This window comes from Condylura cristata, unplaced genomic scaffold, assembly GCF_000260355.1.
Source record: "Condylura cristata isolate star-nosed mole 26May11 unplaced genomic scaffold, ConCri1.0 scaffold00008, whole genome shotgun sequence".
Classification (NCBI taxonomy): Eukaryota; Metazoa; Chordata; class Mammalia; order Eulipotyphla; family Talpidae; genus Condylura; species Condylura cristata.
Window position 1 is genome coordinate 4,534,293 of NW_004567109.1, and position 17,095 is coordinate 4,551,387.

At 47.9% G+C, this 17,095-nt stretch overlaps 1 protein-coding gene across 1 annotated transcript in view; it reads left to right on the plus strand.

Annotated features, from left to right (window-relative positions):
- Positions 1–220: 220 nt before the first annotated feature.
- LOC101628612 (PR domain zinc finger protein 2-like) overlaps positions 221–17,095 on the plus strand; it is a 31,074-nt gene continuing 14,199 nt past the window's right edge. The window contains exons 1-2 of the mRNA XM_012722081.1: positions 221–288; positions 10,492–10,565. Coding sequence (XP_012577535.1) covers positions 10,557–10,565 — 9 coding nt within the window. The 5' untranslated portion in view covers positions 221–288; positions 10,492–10,556. The remainder of the gene's footprint in view (positions 289–10,491; positions 10,566–17,095) is intronic.

The window sequence follows — 17,095 nt, forward strand, 5'->3', positions numbered from 1 at the left end:
TCCATCCCCAGTCGTTCCGCTTCTCTTTTGTGCTCAGAGCGCACGGACGTGTCTCGTACACTCGCCTTCTGCGTTTGCTCTGTGTCTCGCGTCTTTGTGTTTCCCAAGTAGTTTTTGTGCGGTTCCAACCCCGACGTGGTCCGCCCCCGGGTCCCTCAGACCCACCGGTGTGTTCCGTTTGTTTCTTTCCACACAGACGTGCACTTAGGTATTATTCATTTTGTCACTAAAGATACCCACGAACCTTTCAGTGATGGTGGCGTGTGAGATCTGGAGTAGCCCGAACAGGTCAGTGTTTTTCCAGCTCCCCGTGGTCCCCACGCGTGACCCCCTGACCCACAACTGGCCACCTCCTGTGGGACCACAAGCCGCACGGCCCTTCCTGCCTGGTCTCAGGGCCCTTCACTGTGCAGCAGTGACCCCCCACCCCCACCCTTGTCGCCGAGGACATTGCATGCTGGCGCCTCAATTTCACTCAGGGCTGGACTGAGGTTTATTTTTTTTGCGAGGTGGAGCACCTTTGGGCCCTCGAGTCCCTTTCATCACACACTGAGAAGGTCCTACCCAGACGCGACCACAGTATTTCTCAGTTTTTGTTTACTACAGGTTTATTGTTGAAAGCAACCACAACATTTAGCAAACTGAACCTTTCAGAGATTCTACTAGAGACTTCACATCCGTTTCATCAGTTGTGTCCAAGTAGTGGGGAAATGGAGGCCCTTTTCTAAGAGTGTTATGACATTTCTGTACAAATATTAAGGAGGAGGAACAGAGACACAAAATTACATGTTCTTTTTTTAGGAGGGTTTTGTTTTTGAGATGGCATGCAGCTGCCCCATCATTCTCTAGATGCTTCCTTCCAAACACTTATTTGACCACATTCTTAGGCGAGCAGAGTCGCCGTGGAGCCTGGAGAGGACCTGCAGAGATGATTTTATTTTGTGAAACCGCCCCTGGTTGGAAGCTGTGGAAACGGAGATGGAAATTCCTGGTGGAACTAAACCAAGGCCACAGCTTCTGCTGCTCTCAGGCCGTCTTTAACCCAAGATCTTTTTTGGTTTGATTTCAATAAGCTAATACACTTACAGCCCTTACAGAAGTGCCAGCACATTTCAGTGGTGCCCAGTAAAGGTTTGCTTTTGTCGCTTCTGAAGGTGATTAATGGAAAAGTTGGCATGTGCGGGTTTGTTTTTTCATCTTGTGCACAGTTCCGGAAACAATTTGTAATAATGTATTCCTTGTGTAAGTAGGCAGCATAACGAGAGGTTCTCACTGTTGTAAAATAGAGAAAATCACAAAGAAAGGATAGAAATGAGCCATAAGCCTCCCACTGCTCAGATAACACCGCACAACACAACTCACTGTGTTTGTGTGTATTTATTTATACATATCTGTTCACTGCTGTGTGTTTATGTCTCAGGATTGCTTGTGTATCTGTGGTTTAGAATCTGTCTTCTGGTCTGACATGAGAGCGTATACCTCGGCCGGCTGTGCATGTCTGCTTGGGCCATAATTTATTTATCCACTCTGTATTGATCAGTTAAGGTTTCTCTAGCTTGAGATTTGCTTGTCATTAAGGTTTGTTGAGAACTTCTCCTGATGTCTATGTTAATGCTCTGTCATCGCTTAAGCTGTGTGAATGTTAACTTTTTTAGACTCGAAATACACATTTTTCTGGCCAGTGCAGTTGACGAAGCAACACTTGAGCTCCCTTTCATTCTCCGCCCTTCAGCAGGTTCTGGGCAGTTGGTGTTGATAGATGTTCACGCATGCGCTTTTGATGATTCTTTAACGTTGTTTATTTATTCATGGGACTGTTTCTTTAAGCTGCCGACCTCTTTTCAAGTTCCAGATCTGATTTACAAACCTTTTAAGTCCTGTTAAATCATAGACTTTCCGGGATGGAAAACACCTTAGGTTATTTACTATTTTCATGTCTTCCAACTCGCTTTTCATGCTATTTTTAATACCCACGCAGGGAAAAGAAAAACCAGGAGCAAAACCCAGGACTGTGGGCTGCGCCAGAAAATGCCATAGTGGGAGGGAGTGGGAGGGGGAGGGAGTAGGAGGACATTGGTGAGGTGTAGAAACAGGGGTTTCCTGAGGATGGGGACACACCGCTGTCCTCACTACTGAGACCATCGCGTGTCCAGTGCTGTCGCCCGCCCGCCATTTGATAAGGAAGCTGAGGGCCTGTGCTGGCACTCTCCTTTTGAAGTGAAGAGGTTATAGGCAGAAGCATGAATACCGTGCTCACAGGGGGACTGAAGACTGGGGCTCCTACTGCGAGCTGTCCCCAGGTTCCATGAAGGCAGAGTCGGCCTGGTTGTGTCCCTGTTGTGGGGGCCGTCCTGCCATTGCGGGGTGTGTAGCGGCATCCTCGGCTGATGAGGTCTCCCCATCACATTGCAGAGCGGGTGCAGAGTTACCCAGTTCTCCACCACTGCTCTGAAGGGAGGGCCCGGACTGGAGTCGGCGTCCCTGAGGCAGCTCATGGAGTCTCTTCAGTCACGGATGAGGACAGCCTGCACGGCTTGTGTGAAGTCCACTTGAAAGCGGGTTGTGGACAGTGCCTGCCTTTGGGTGTGACTTTAGGATCGGCCCTCTGCAGTGCTGCACGGCCCTCCTGGGGCACGAGTTAAAGCTGTGCGGGGTCCGCTGGAGACTGGGAGTTGCCGTGACCAGATAGGCATTCCCGTTTGCGGATTGCGTTATTATGAAATATAAACACATTTGCCGAGGGTCCGTGCTAGGGGAGGAACTTAAGCTTCAGCTCAGCCCACAGAGCAGCACAGAAACACTGCTGTGTGGCGTGGAAGATGAGACTTCAAGCCATTGCTTGAAGATCAAGGGCAGAAGCCAGTCTCATTTTGCAAAAGGCTGTTTTTTTTTTTTAAACAACCCTTTCGTGGTTATGTACCGGAAGTGGTGAATTTGTCCTGAGGAAATAAGTTTACTTTTGAAATGCTTAACTAACAGCAGCTTATTTTTTAAAAAAATAGCTAATTATTGACCTTGGCACGCATGCACCATTAATACAACTTTCCCTTGGCAAAAAATGTCCAAGTTATCAGGTCTTTATTTGTAATCTTTTAAAAGTCTAGATAGTGGAGATTGCGTTTTTATTGTGGTGTAAGTAATTTTTAGTTACAGCTTCACTGACAAGTAAAAGATAGGTGCTGTTAGACAGTAATTTCACAGGAAGGAATGTGTGTGTTGGTGAAATATTTCCCTCCAGAGGCCGTGTTCGTTGTCCACTCCACCTCCCTGCAGCTGCCGTGGAGTTATTGTATGTAGTAAATCTCGTTTGGCGTGAAATATGCTTATGATATTTTGCTTGGTACGCTAGTGTTTGCTCTTGGCATCTTGGTTTGTGTCCTGCCTATACTGTGTTTTCATTTATGAGTCCTTTGGAACATGTAGGAAACGAAATTTCACTAAATACTTACGTATTCGCCAGCCATTTTGGTGAAAAGAGTGTTTTGTAGATCCTGCTGTAAATCATGAGATAGGCTTTGCTGTGAAAGCGAAGGTACTTCTTGGCACAGCTTGCCTGAGATCTCTAGAGCTAGTGGCAACTGTGAGTGTAATCGCGGTGGGTAACCTGTCTAGAAATGGTGAGACCTAGCAGGTAGTTCTGCTAAGGCAACACGGAAACTCTGGGAGCATTCCTTCTTTGGCATTTTCAAATGTATGACACGCCATCAAAATTCCAAAAGCCTTCTGAGATTCACCAAACCCTTAAATACTTCCTGATGTGTCTCGTGTATTGTAAGACACCATCAAAGAAGCCTAATTTGGCGATCCATAGAAGTGTGACATTCTAAATGTTCCTCACTCCGTGAGGCTTATTTTAGGAACTTTGCCTGAAGTCTAAAAGACCTAGTTTTACAATACACTGGGAAGGAGTTTTGAGATGAGGGCTCTTGGGGTAAATGGAAATTTGCTAATTGCAAAGTGCTGTAGCCACTTGTCAGTGCACCACTTTGGGAAACAAATAACTTAGCCTGCAGCCCCCCAGAAAGGAGCGAGTTCCCCACAGGAATAGATTCCAGCCGGAAAGAGTGGCACGTACCCCCTGCTTGTCTATTCGATAGTGGAGACCCTCATGCTGTCTCTTCCACCAGGATGTTGAGACGAATCTATGAAGAACAGGCACATAACTTTAAACTAGGTTTTTCAAAAAACCCTAATAGCGTCTTTCTGGCTTTTTCTCCTAATGCAGTAAGCTGTGAGGGACAACGTGGCGTGATTCTTGTCCGGGGAAACCCTTCCGAGCTGTTTCCGAGTCCGTAGACTCCTCCCCGCCCTGAACGTGGGGGAGATGGCAGCCTTTTTCCTAGTTCCTTTTACAAAGTCACGTCCTCATCTTCACTTCTTTCCAAGTGTTTTTCCCTTGGTGGTTTCTCCTGTCCCGAGGCACCTCTGGTCTGAAGACTGACTTCTGCTCTCCCGACCCGGCCTGGCAGCCAGCCCTGCTGCAGCCTCTCCCTCCGTGGAGACTGAAATGCCAGACCCGCTCCGTGCACCTCAGTCTGCCCCATCCCGCGTTCTGGGCTTGCCTTCACCCTCTCTGTTTGCTCTCCGTCAGGAGCGCATTCTGGTTGTCTCCCTCTGCGGTGTGGTCATGGCCTTCGGCTCCCCCGGTGGCTCCGACCCTGGTCATTTACCTCATCTCCTTGACGGCTTGGCTGGCCCAGCCTTTCCGGCTGCGCTCCCCTCACCCGTGTCCTCCTCAGCTGTGTAAGGCTTCCGGTGGCCATTGCTTTGTAGTGCTCCTCAGTGGGAAACCCTGTGGCCTCCACGCCTGCCTGGTGGGCAGCTGTGAAACGGGCCTCTTGGGTGCCCCCTGCTGTGTGTGTCCAGACTCAGCTTTTCAGTAATTCCTTTTCTGTCTTTTGCCAAAGACCCTTTGGGCTTTGCAGCTGGAAGCAGGGCAGACTGGGTGGGAAAGAGCTTCTCTGGGGAGCCGGCCCACAGTGTCCAGTCGCCGCGTGAACTGGGCCTCAGCGCCCAGGAACTGGCTGTTCCTGGAAACGGGCTTCACCTCCCCATCACCAGTGGGGGTCGTGTCTGGTTTCCTCAGATGAACTATTTGAAGAAATACAGTCTGCACACAGCGGATGTGGCTATTCCTTTCAGATGCTCTGGATACTGGAAGTAGCTGCTTTTTTTTTTTTAATGTAATATATATATATTTTTATAATATAATAAGTTTATTTTTACATCATTTTGTACATTTTTTCCATCTTAATTGTAATCCCCGTGGGTTTCCCATCACTGAGTCACCCATGTGCCATCACCATGGTCCAGTGCGCTTCCCCCCTCACACTCCCCCTTTTTTGATCCCATTCCCCACTCCACCCCCACAAAATGTCTCTGGTATATGGCTGTTCATTATTCTTATTATTTTCTCGCCTGGTCCATTATGCTCCTGCTATGAGCGAAACCATCCGGTATTTTTCTTTTTCTTCCTGGCTTATCTCACTAAGCATGATCTTTTCCTGCTCCGTCCAATTTGCTGCAAAAGACATGTGTTTCTTTTTTTTTTTTAATTATTTTTTATTTTTTATTTTATAACATGTGTTTCTTTTTTTTTTTTGGTTGCTGAGTAATATTCCATTGTATATATGTACCACATCTTTTTAATCCAGTCATGGAAGTAGCTACATTTTTGACAGACCCCAACCTCATGTCTTGTTTTTTTTTTTTTTTAAATAGAAGAGTTGCTGCTGCCATAGTGGCAAATGGAGTAAAAACGAACCTGTGGAGTCTCCCAGTGATCACGCCGGGCCCACGACTTAGCACCCCCAGTGTGCGTTGCCCCTCCACCTGAGTTAGGTGCACGCACAGTCGAGGACACTCCTGTCACTTGTGGACAGGGGAGAAGGCGGGTTTTCCTGGATATTTTTATGGTGCAGGGAAAAGCCAGAAAGGGGCTGAGCAGCCGCGCAGCAGGTGCTGCGCTGGTGCCCGGAGAGCCCCGCGGGTGCGCGGTTCCAGGGCCAGGCCCCAGGTGGTGTGTCCGGACCTTTCTCCCTCTTTCAGCAAATTCAGAAGCATTTTGTAGCGTCCCGGCGAGTCTCTCCATTTCATTTCATCACAAAAATACGTCTGCGTTGGCAATGGCAGTGGAAACACAGTGACTCTGAGGGACCAACTGGGAATGGGGCTTGTCTGGGGCTGTGAGGGGCCATCGTGTGGCCTGTGCCCCAGAGCTGTGCAAGCTGGAAGCCTGGCGTTTGCGCCTCAGGAAGGACTGGCTCTCTTTTCCTTTTACGCGTCTAAAGGGGCGTAGGTCAGAAAGAATTTTTTTGTTTTGTTTTTACAGGTTTGTTTTATGCATACAAGAACTAGGGTACAGGCCAGAGGAGTGGGGTGAAGGTGAGAGGATTCACCAGAGAGAGTGGGGAGCTGAACAGGCAGATGGACTGAACTACACTGCTGAGGGGTGCAGCAGGCAGGAGAGGTCTGCCGCGTGATGAGGGTCAGCTCCGGGGTCGGGAACTGAACTTGCGCTGCACTGGCTTTGGATAGCTTCCTAGTGCTGGCCTTTAACCCGTTGCACCACCAGGGAGGGCTCAGAAAGAATTGTTTTACAAGACTGTTTTTGTTCTAAATGCTGTTCTGTAGAGGTGTAGGCAGCTGCTGTTCTGGCCAAGGTGGGGTTGTGATGATCACCCTGAGTCTGCAGCCTGGTGCTCAATAGGGAGCAGGGATGGCTGGAAAGCACCATCCCACCTTTTTGTGGGGATTTTGACCTTTGTAATTTTTGGTGATTAGTCTTGCAAATAAGAAAAAGAGGACTTTATAATTTAGGGGTATTTTGGTAGGATGGAGTTACCTCATTCAGGAATACTGACAGTAATTCTTTTGTTTTTAGTCCCTGTTATGGTGTGAGGTGAGGTAAGGGAGGGCTTCTTCAGAGAAACCAGGTATTTTTAATTAGGGGGTTAGAGGGAATTGTGGTAGAACCCCAAAACACACCTTAAATCTGTGATGTAATAAATTACATGTTCTGTGCAGTATAATGACAGATGTCCAGTTTAATCAAAAGGATAAAGATGAGCATATATTAGTAGTTGCATGTAACATCAACCAGGTAAGTGATCAGCCTTTGCTAAGCTAGCTCTATAATGGGTGCTTGGAACAGTAATTGTTGAAAAATTTCCCTTTCATTCCCTGCTCCCCAGCCTCCCAAGTAAAGGAGTGATAGTCTGAGAAGGAAACCCCCTCCCCACCCTGCCTTCCAGAGCCGAGCCATAATCTAAATATGGATTTCTAGTACTTTCCTAGCAGATCCACAAGTCTCTTAATTAACATTCTTTCATGGTGTTGTTTAACTTACATATTAAAAAAAAAAAAAAACTAACCAGCCCCATTTTCTCCGTGGGGCTCCGTGCTGTGAGCCTGACAGGACAGCCCACTGTCTGATTTTCCACCCTGCTACCTGGGGTCTGCCAGCACCCAGCTCTCCCCTCTGGAGCACTCTCTGTATATGCTGCCTCCCCATGTGTCCTGACCCTCCAGCCTGGGGCTCAGGCCCTGGGCTGCTGGGCTTTGGTGTTCTGGGCCTCATGAAGGACGATTTACTGAAGTGGGAGATGCCATGCGTTTCTCTGTGAACATTCTGTTCTTTGTGTCTTTTCGTATGACCTTCAGGTGGGAAGACCCTGCAGGTGACACGCTGTTGTACCATTGTCTTTTTGCCTTGGCAGAAATCATTTTAGAGCGTGAGACATGAGCACCTCATTCAAGTAGAAAAGGCTCACACTCCAGGGTCAGCAGTTTGCAAGGCCTTCACCACGTTTTCTCTTTACACATACACATACCTCCTCCTTAGTCCGGAACACATGCATCAGATTTGATTTTTCATTTTAGCATATTTCATTTGCTCTGCTCTTGCTTTTGCTTTGCCTTTCCCATAATTTTGTAGACTTTACAAGTCTGCAGAGGCACGGCAGGTCACCGGTGTTTATTGTGTCTCACTAATGTGAGTTTGTGTCTATCTTTAACCTGTCATGGCCGAGGGTTGATGACAGAGCTGTGACTGGGGCTTCGGGACTATTCCCAGCCAGGGCTGGGGTACCTGCACGTGGCTGGTTTTCTGGTTGCTGGCTTCCACTTCCGATGACAGCAGCATAGCAGTTGAGGTCATCCTGACACTTTCAAGAAACTGTCTTCAAATAAAGACCCTGGTTATTTTATTGGTGCTGTGTTGAGACTGACCTTGCGCCATCGGTGTCTTTATAAGATTACTAAGTTAAACATTTTGTGAGGATGATTTGTCCTAGGCTTCGGAAGCAGCCGCTAGAAAAGCTCATTACATGCATACTGTTAAGCCCTTGGATATGTGAAATCTGGATCCTGCTCTTCTAAGCGTATGTGATCCTTGGCAGTCTGATTGGTGATAAAGATTTGCATGCTCAGAATCTGTATATCCGTGTAATCTATGTGATTGAGAGCAGGTGGGTCAACAGGTGGGCTCTGAGGGGTGTGTTGGCCTGTGCAAGGGTCATGTAGACATCCAAGGGAGGTTTGGTCAGGCGTCCGAATCCAACAGAGAAACAGTGACATAAGCCAGCCTCAGAGAAGCCCTCCGGATTTTAAGACTTTTGTATCTATCGCTGGAAAATCAGAGGCACTTGGTTGTTTAGTGTTAAAATTTTTCTGGACAATTGTTAAGTTTCAGTGGTAAACGCAGAAAGATTCCGCTCTGTCCTTCTACTAATAGGCTTGATAGATCAAGTTCTCGCTTGATGAAACTTTGGCTTTGTATTTCTCTTAGCCGAGTACGTATGTGAAAACAGGGCTGTCGACATGGAGTACAGTGCTCGTGGAGGATTGTCTGGGGGCTCACAGGGTGGCAGTGGGGTGGCATACAGTGCTGGAGGAATCTTAAGGAAGTTACTCCAAAAACATTTAGTTGCCATAAAATATATGACCATAGCACAGCTAGTCACAGAATTGCTACAGTTCAGAGAGCCTCACCTGGGAGTGTGTTGGGGGAGTGTAGAAGTATTTTTGATTGTCACAGTGGTGGGAGGCACACTGGCCTTGGTTGCCCAGGGTGGTGCCAGGTGGCCATTCACTGAGGGACAGTGTGCCCCGGGAGGGGTCGGCTACAATTATTAAAGGAATAATTGTAGTTCTTTCCAAGTAACTTGTGCAGTGGGCTGTCCTGAGTCTCACCTTTTGCATGAACATTGAGCTTTTGTAACTTCACATCATCTCCAGTTTCATGGAAGAGAGTCCATGAGGCTGCATGGAGGGCCTCTAAGGAAGGGCATGTCACATGCATGCCCGGAAGCCACCTCGTGTTGATACACAAACGCAGGAACGTACCCGTTAGCCCAGATTACTGGTGTCCTGGCGCTGCGCTCCCTAGTGGGAAGCAAGTTGGGATGCTACTCCCTGGGCCAGTGATGGCTAAAGGTCCACTTGGATGACCAGGCCTTCATACTGATCAAGTGCCTTTGATTCTTAGAGCTGGCACAGTGAGTGTGGCTGAACAGCTCAAGGGAAACAAACCCAAACAGCTAAGGAACAGAGGGCCGGGGCGGGGAGATGGAAATGTCAGTCGCTGTGCTTTGTAGTAACGGACGTCAGCATGCCTTCGTGTGAAAATGCCATTAAACTAGTTCCTTGGTTTAAGTTACAACTTGAACATGGTCTTAAAGGTCTAGAAAGGAAAGAAAAATAGAAGCAAGTTCATGAAGACATAGAGTTACGCTTAATGGTGTGTGTGCGCGCGCAGTCTGGTGTCACAGCAGACAGGCCCCCTACAGTGGCCTGATTTTGCAGTTTCTGATGACTTACGTGACTCCCACTACGTGCCTGGTGGAAGGCTCCTCTTCAGACTGTATTCAGAAGCAAGTGTGCCATATGCGTTTGTAAGAAATGATTTGTCTTCTCCTGGTTTTGCTACTCTATAAATATATTGAACCCAAATTTTAAAGGAATAATTGTAGTTCTTTCCAAATAACTTGTGTTAAAATATTTGCATTATATGGTGAGGTTCTTGTTCTGTTCCTCAAAGACAGCACCCCCCGGAAATGTTAGTAAATCCATTTTCAGGGACTTGAAAAACAAAATACTGGTTAAGGGGTCTTGACTGTGTATGCATTTAACACAGTATTGATATAAATAAAAGACTTTTCCACTGCATAATAAGTCACTCAACAGTGCTTTGTGTTTCTGTTTTACAAGGCTGATTTATTTCTTAGGAATGACACAACTCCAAAGCAAAAATTTGATGTCATTCTAACATGTCTGCTTACTATTGTAGCATACAGTGAAGATGAATAGAAATCTAGTTTATGGTGGATAGTAAATCTGCAAGGTAACTTCTTAGTGCAGATGGCAGCTGACTGGGCACGAAGTTGCTTTATGAACGGCCCTTTGAGCCAACTCTGCAGTTCTGTATGTGGTTTTAAATCACTGTCCATTTGTAGGCAGGTACATATTACAATTGTCTGTTTTTCTTTTTAGGGCTCATGTAATCAAAGAAGTTTCTTTGTTGTGTGTATCTTTTCAGAACACAACAGGAATTGAAAATGAATCAGGTGAGTTTAAAAATAAGAATTTATACATTACTTAGATGCTAGACCAGTTCTTGCTTTTGAAAAGCTAGAAACACACACATTCATTTCTCCCAGATTTTCCTTTCTGTTTCTTCATATCCGCTGGTTATGTCACTGCTCGTACAGTGTGTGTTGGTGTGTTGGTGGCGCAGAAGGGGCGTTATCTCAGGCGGGCGGGCGTTTCTGTGGAGCCCGGGAAGACCTGGACCAGGCTTTCTTTTTACCTTTTTTCTGCCACACTATAGTGTTCAATTTTTTGAGGCTAGTAAGCTTTTGTTTTGATACTTCTTATTTTGTAACTTCCCATTGATTGAACAGGGAAGATCGAAAGTTACTTTTCCAGGTTCTCCTGATCACTTGGGAAATTAAGCATTTTCTCTTTGAAAAACCTTTTTGTAGAATAAAAACAAGAGGGCAGTAATTGAAAAGTAAATTGTGTGCCTTTTTAAAGGAGTGTGGGATTACCTGGAGATTAAAGTTCTGCTGTGGTTCTTTCTAAGGCCACCAGGGTGTTCTGGTAAATAGAGCCAATTATGCTGGACCCCACTATACTTTGAAGTAGAATTTCTGGTCTTAGTAACATTTCACTTGTAGTTACAGAAATATACAGGGATCAGAAACACTTTCTTTGAAATCTTCATAAGCATATTTAAAAACATATGAAGGATAAAAGTTAAAAATGTCAAGTCTGTAATTTTAAGTGCTTAGCTTAAAACTATCAAACTTGAAAAGTCTTTATATCCTCAGCCCCTGAAACTTCGAGCACCCCCCCTTTATTTTATCATTTACAGGTGCTTGAGATCGTAAGCTTCATTAGGCGGCCAGGTTTAATAAATCCAGTCCCATGTCGGGTTGAGGGGGTATGCAGTTTTTAGGAAGGATCCTTTTGATTTCTTTTCATTACTTTATCAAAAATAAGTTTTATTTTAATGCAATGAACCAATCCTCATAAAACCAGAATCTGGTGAGCACATGAGGCTTATGGTTTCTATTATTTTAAAATTTGCAGATTTACTGAGATGCTTTTGAAGGCAAGTTGTTGTTGAAATGGTGCGATGGGGGAGGGAAAAGGAGAACCACGCTGGTTATCACGGGAGCGGCCCATCGAAGTCACGTGCACAGAGAAGCTGTCGATTTTATTTTCCTGTTGAGGTGATTCTCACTGTGAACCTGGTCACCCAGGGACTTGGGTTCTACTTGGGGAGCTGCGTTAGAGCAGCCTTGGCGGTGGGCCAGAGTGCCCTTGCGTGTTTCAAAGTGGAATCTAAAGGCTGACCTTGCTTGCACTGCCTCACAGTTTAGCAGTCGTTTCTTTCAGGTAATCACGACTTGAAGCTCCTGCTTGCTAACGCTGCCATTCTTACACCCTCGTACAGCCGCCCTGTTTTATAGTTCACGTACTTTAGGCCAGTGGGACACTTTGCTTCGGTGCCACACTTACGGCCGATGAACCTGTGGTAAAGAAAGCCCACCTGGTGCTCCAGAGAGTTGTAGCAAACACGTTTCTTTGGTTGGCTCTTTTACAATTTCATGTCGCTTTTGACAAGTTTAATATCAAACTGCAGAGGACTGCCTTTGATGCCAGATGCCAGCGGTCAGCGGGAGGGGCCTCCCTGGCCTAATGGCTAGCACGTTTCAGACTTGGATGTAATTTAAATGGTCTGGTAGGAAAGAAACTTTCATTTGGATTATAAAAATTGTCCGCATTTTATGAGTCAGGAACTTAGTGTCTTTGGTTGTGTTTTCATCATTTGAGGAATATTAGTTACTTGATATTTAGATCTTATAGTTATGTCATGGCACAAAACCAGTGAGCTTTTTAATGGTGAACTTAGTAGGTTTTAAAACCTAAAGTGGCACAAAGTGAGTGCTTTTTTTTTTTTTTTTAGAGATTTTTATTTATTTGTGCATATAGAAGTGGGGTACAGGCCAGAGGCTCAGGGGGTGAGAGGATTCACCAGAGACAGAGTGGGGAGCAGAACAGGCAGATCTATGAAGTACACTGCTGAGGGGAGCAGCGGGCGGGTCCGGAGAGGTCTGGGGGAGCGGTGGGTGGGTCAGGAGAGGTCTGCCGTGCCATGTGGTCACCTCCCGGGCAGGCGGGAATCGAACTCATGCGGAAGTGGCTTTAGCTTCTCAGTGCTGTGCTTTAACCCGCTGCGCCACCAGGGAGGGCCTAAAGTGAGTGCTTTTTAATGATGAATTTAGTAGGTTTTAAAACCCAAAATTGAGGACACTTTATGTTTTCCCTTGTATTTGTTCCTCTTATTTTTAGTAAGCGAGAAGCTATGCAAAAATTCAGATATTAAAAAGTTTTCATGTGAATCAGGCTGACTTTAATTCAAGGCTTGATTAATGATTTTGGGACGAAACGTTTCTCCCCAGGGATGTGATGAATTTCCGCTGTCGGACCTGTGGCCGATGGTGGGTGTGGCCTCGCAGACAGTAGCTCCGAATCATTCCTTCACCTGTGTGTGACAGCTGAAGTGTTTTGGGCCTGCAGAGGCCTAGAGCCTTGAGCATACCTCACCATTGACAACTGAGTCCTTTAGAAGAAATGAGTCCAAAGCCTTCCGGTGCTTTGAGCGCTGGGTTAGTGCATGTTCTGAACCGCTCCGCTTGCCAGCGTGTTCAGGTGGCTCCAGGCTGCCCCTCGGCCCAGCCCTGGGCTGCACAGGACCCTAGGCCCACGAGTTCTTTGTCTTTTGCTTCCGCTCTGTCCTTCACTCAGCACTGACCCCTCCTTGACATCTCTCACCTTCCCTGCTTAGAGCCTGTCTCTCCCCCACTGACCTTGTGGACAGGACGGGAGGGGCACGGCCTCTCTGCACTCCATTTTCAAGCCATAGGAACCCTTTACGCTGCTTCTTAACACACTCACCCATCCCATTTTTAACTTTTGACATGTTCCACTCTTGTCCTGGCTTTATCTGGATAGAACTGAATAAATGACCTCTTCAATGAGCCGTGTACCTTCCTTTGCTTTACTGTAGAGGGCCCTCAGCGAGCGGGGCCCGTGAGTAAGTCTCCTGAGCGGCTCTCAGTGCTGCCCACTTGCTCAGCTGCCAGCCACTCCACAGGGTGTCGGGGGCCTTCTGTCACACCTCGGTCTTTCAGCCACTCTGTAAAGTATCGGTGCCACAGGCTCATTTTCTGGACGAGACGTTGAGGCCCAGGGAGGCCTTGACCCACCTGGGGTCACTTGAGCAGGACGCGACAGGCTCTGAGTCACTCCCACTGGTCAGTGTGTCCACAGCCTGGCTCCTGGTCACCATGTGGCGCTGCTCCCTCGGTGGGGGCTCGCTGGGTCTTGCTGCGCTGACGGACAGGCAGGCGACTCCCAGACCGCAGGACCCTCGCATGCACGGCCAGTGTGGGTCAGCCCTCGTAGTTGCTCAGGAGGCAAGGAGGACAGAGACTGAGTCCCATCTCTTACCACTTCTACTCACATTTATTGTATAACTGGACACATCCCAAGTAAAACTCTGCCCTGTGGCCACGCCCCACGTAAACCTCGAGCCCCAGAGCAGAGCAGCCCAGCAGTGCTTTTAGAGGACTGGGCAGGGAGAGCTGCACAGTGACCACAGCCCTCGTCACTCCCCCTCATTGCGATGCAGTTGTCCTGGTGCTTTGTCTGTGCTTCAGCCTAATGATTTGAAACAAGTGACTCAGTTACTCATTTATTTATTTATTTATTAAAGATTTATTTATTCATACAGAACTGGGGTACAGGCCAGAGATGCGGAGGGTGAGAGGCTTCACCAGAGACAGAGCGGGGAGCAGAACAGGCAGATCTACGAAGTACACTGCTGAGGGGAGCAGCGGGTGGTCAGGAGAGGTCTGCCGTGCCATGTGGTCACCTTCGGGGCAGGTGGGGATCGAACTCATGCGGAAGTGGTTTAAGCTTCTTTGTGCTGTGCTTTAACCCGCTGCGCCACCAGGGAGGGCCCTCAGTTACTCATTTATTAAGTCACACTTAGGTTTTTTAAAGGAATCTTGGCATAACTCAAATTGTTACTAGCATTTGAAAGTTCCTGCTGTTTTATATGGTGACGTCAGAAGAGAAGCTTTGACCACTTGATGCTGCAGATCCCTGGGATTGTGGTCAGTGATCTGATTTGCGTCATCTTTAACTGTCCTTGTCGTCCTGCATGGACTGTGTTCCAGGGTGTGTGGGTCCCACAGTGAACCAGGTCAGCCAGGGCTCTGCTCTGCAACTTCCGCGCTCCCAGAGGGGTGGTGAAAAAGCAGGAAGAAAAATAAGGTGACTTGTGATAGAGGAGTGTGTGTCGTGAAGACAGAGACGAGGTCCAGTGAGAGGGTCGTGGGCAGAGGCCCCTGGATGACATGGTCAGAGAAGGCTGTTCTGAAGAGGTGCAGACTGGAGACTCCTTAACCCAGAACCACATATGTGAGGCTCTGGTGAAGAAAATTCTAGGCAGAGCGAGCAAACAGTGAGTGCAAAGGCCTGGAGGTGGAGTGAGCTTGCCGGGTCAAGAAACAGAGCAGAGCAGGACCCGGGCTTGGCCAGCACCAGGGACCCTGGGTCAGGATGAAGTCCTGTGAGAGTGGAGGGCTAGATTTAGGGGCCAAGGGCCACCGGGAAGAGCTTCAGTTGAGTCCTAGGCATGGGAAACAAACACCAGAAGTCACACCCGGTTCCCATTTTCAGACCGTCACTCTCATGAAGTGACTGGGGTGGAGGGCCAGAGCATGGCGCTGCACTTATTGGTTATTCAGATTAGGGCCGTCTTCGGGGATGGTTACATTTGTTAGACAACTTAACGAACCTGGCAGCCCTCGAGGGAGGACACCACTTCTGTGTGTTTCTGAGTCGGCCTATACGACTTCTGCGTCCCCACCTGTCTGTTGTTGGCTCTCGTCGTCGCTTTCCACCCAGACCTGGTTAGTGCTGTTTTCCTGAGCTGAAGCTTGTCTCAGTCCTCTCCCCGTTGCTTGCCCCAGAATCTCTGCTGAGTCTTTGCAAGTCTAAATAGAGTTCATAGAATTTTAGGTGATCTTCAGTTACTCTGGTGATTTTTATTAGCCTGCTGGAACATTAATGTGTGCATAGCATTGTGTCTATATTTAGAGTTACTGATATTACGCAAGATTGGATCTAATCTTTTACATCTCCCTCCTCCTCCTACCATCATTCTCTACTTGGAATGTCCATCAAATTGATGTTTAGGTGCTTAAGAGGGAGCGGCGTGCTGGAGCAGCCTGTACTGTCAGGGGCCGTGGTGGCTCTGAGGATTGGGGCCCCTTTGCCCTGGGAGGGGGAAGCCAGAAGGAACAGCTCCTCTAGCCAGAGTGTGTCTTGAGGAGGGTCCTGGAGCAGTGCCAATGACCTTTGTTTTTAGCTCACTTGGTGCCAGCCCCGGGCCAGGCACAGAGAAGGTGTTTGTGGATGACTGAGGGCTGGACTGAGTGCAGGACGGCCTGTGGCCATTGACTGGGGAGGGAGGGACTGTGGACTAACTCTGAGTTGGAGGCAGGAAGTTGGAGGCATTGAGTCAATGACTAGTTACTAGTCAGTACCTGAGCCACTTGGCTAACTCAGTACCTACTGCGCCCTGTCAGTTTGTTGATGCCTTTTTGGACTGTACCTTGTTAAACAGTGAAGTAAAGATTATTTTATTTCCTGTGTAGTAGGAAAGTTTGCAAGTCCTTGTCACTTGTTCGGTTCTCATCACAGAAATCTGTGGTAGAATATTCTGGGACAGCAGGACAGGGGCAGGCGGAAGTGGTCAGAGGAGACTGTTGGCTGCTCTGGGAGGCGAAACCAGCTTCCTGCCTGACGCTTGGGGCCTGGCTCTAGGGGGCGCCTCTGTGCTCCGCTTCTGTGCAGGTGAGTGGAGGGCAAGTCTCACAGCCTTGCCCCGGCACACCCCTCCCCACCTACCTCAGCTGCTCTTATCACACCCGCTCTGCGGGGCACTGGGTCTCTGAGCCCACCAGGCTTATCCCTCTCTCAGGACTGGCCTTCCCAGCCGCTTTGTCTCGTGTCCTCCTCGGTCAGAACGCGCCGTCCACACTCTCGTCCCTTCTTGAGCTTGCGTTTTCTTCAGCACCTCAAGAACTGCCTGGCGTTGTCTGAATCCTCAAAGGAGGTATGTGTTGTGAAGGCCGATGAGGTGCTGAAAATGTTGCCTGGCCCAGGTACAGACGCAGGAATATTATGGTAAATTGAGGAGATGTTGCAATTTCTTTCAGACCAAACCCGTCCGGGAACATGGGATTCTCTAGCACAGGAACCCAGGGGGCCCCCTGTGGAGTGCTATGGTGTCTGACTCTGTCGGGGCCACACACACTTGACCTTATAAACACAAGCCCCGTTTATGGGTACTAGGAGAAACTTTTAAAAGTCCTTTTGTTCCACAGGTTTATTTGTAAATTGGTTGTCAGGCTGGAGAGCTTACCCCATTTTCTAAAAAAGGCTTCTTATGTTGACCCAGAAGAGTACCAGCCTCAGATTCAAGAAGTTCAGGCACACAGGTAGAAAGTACTTT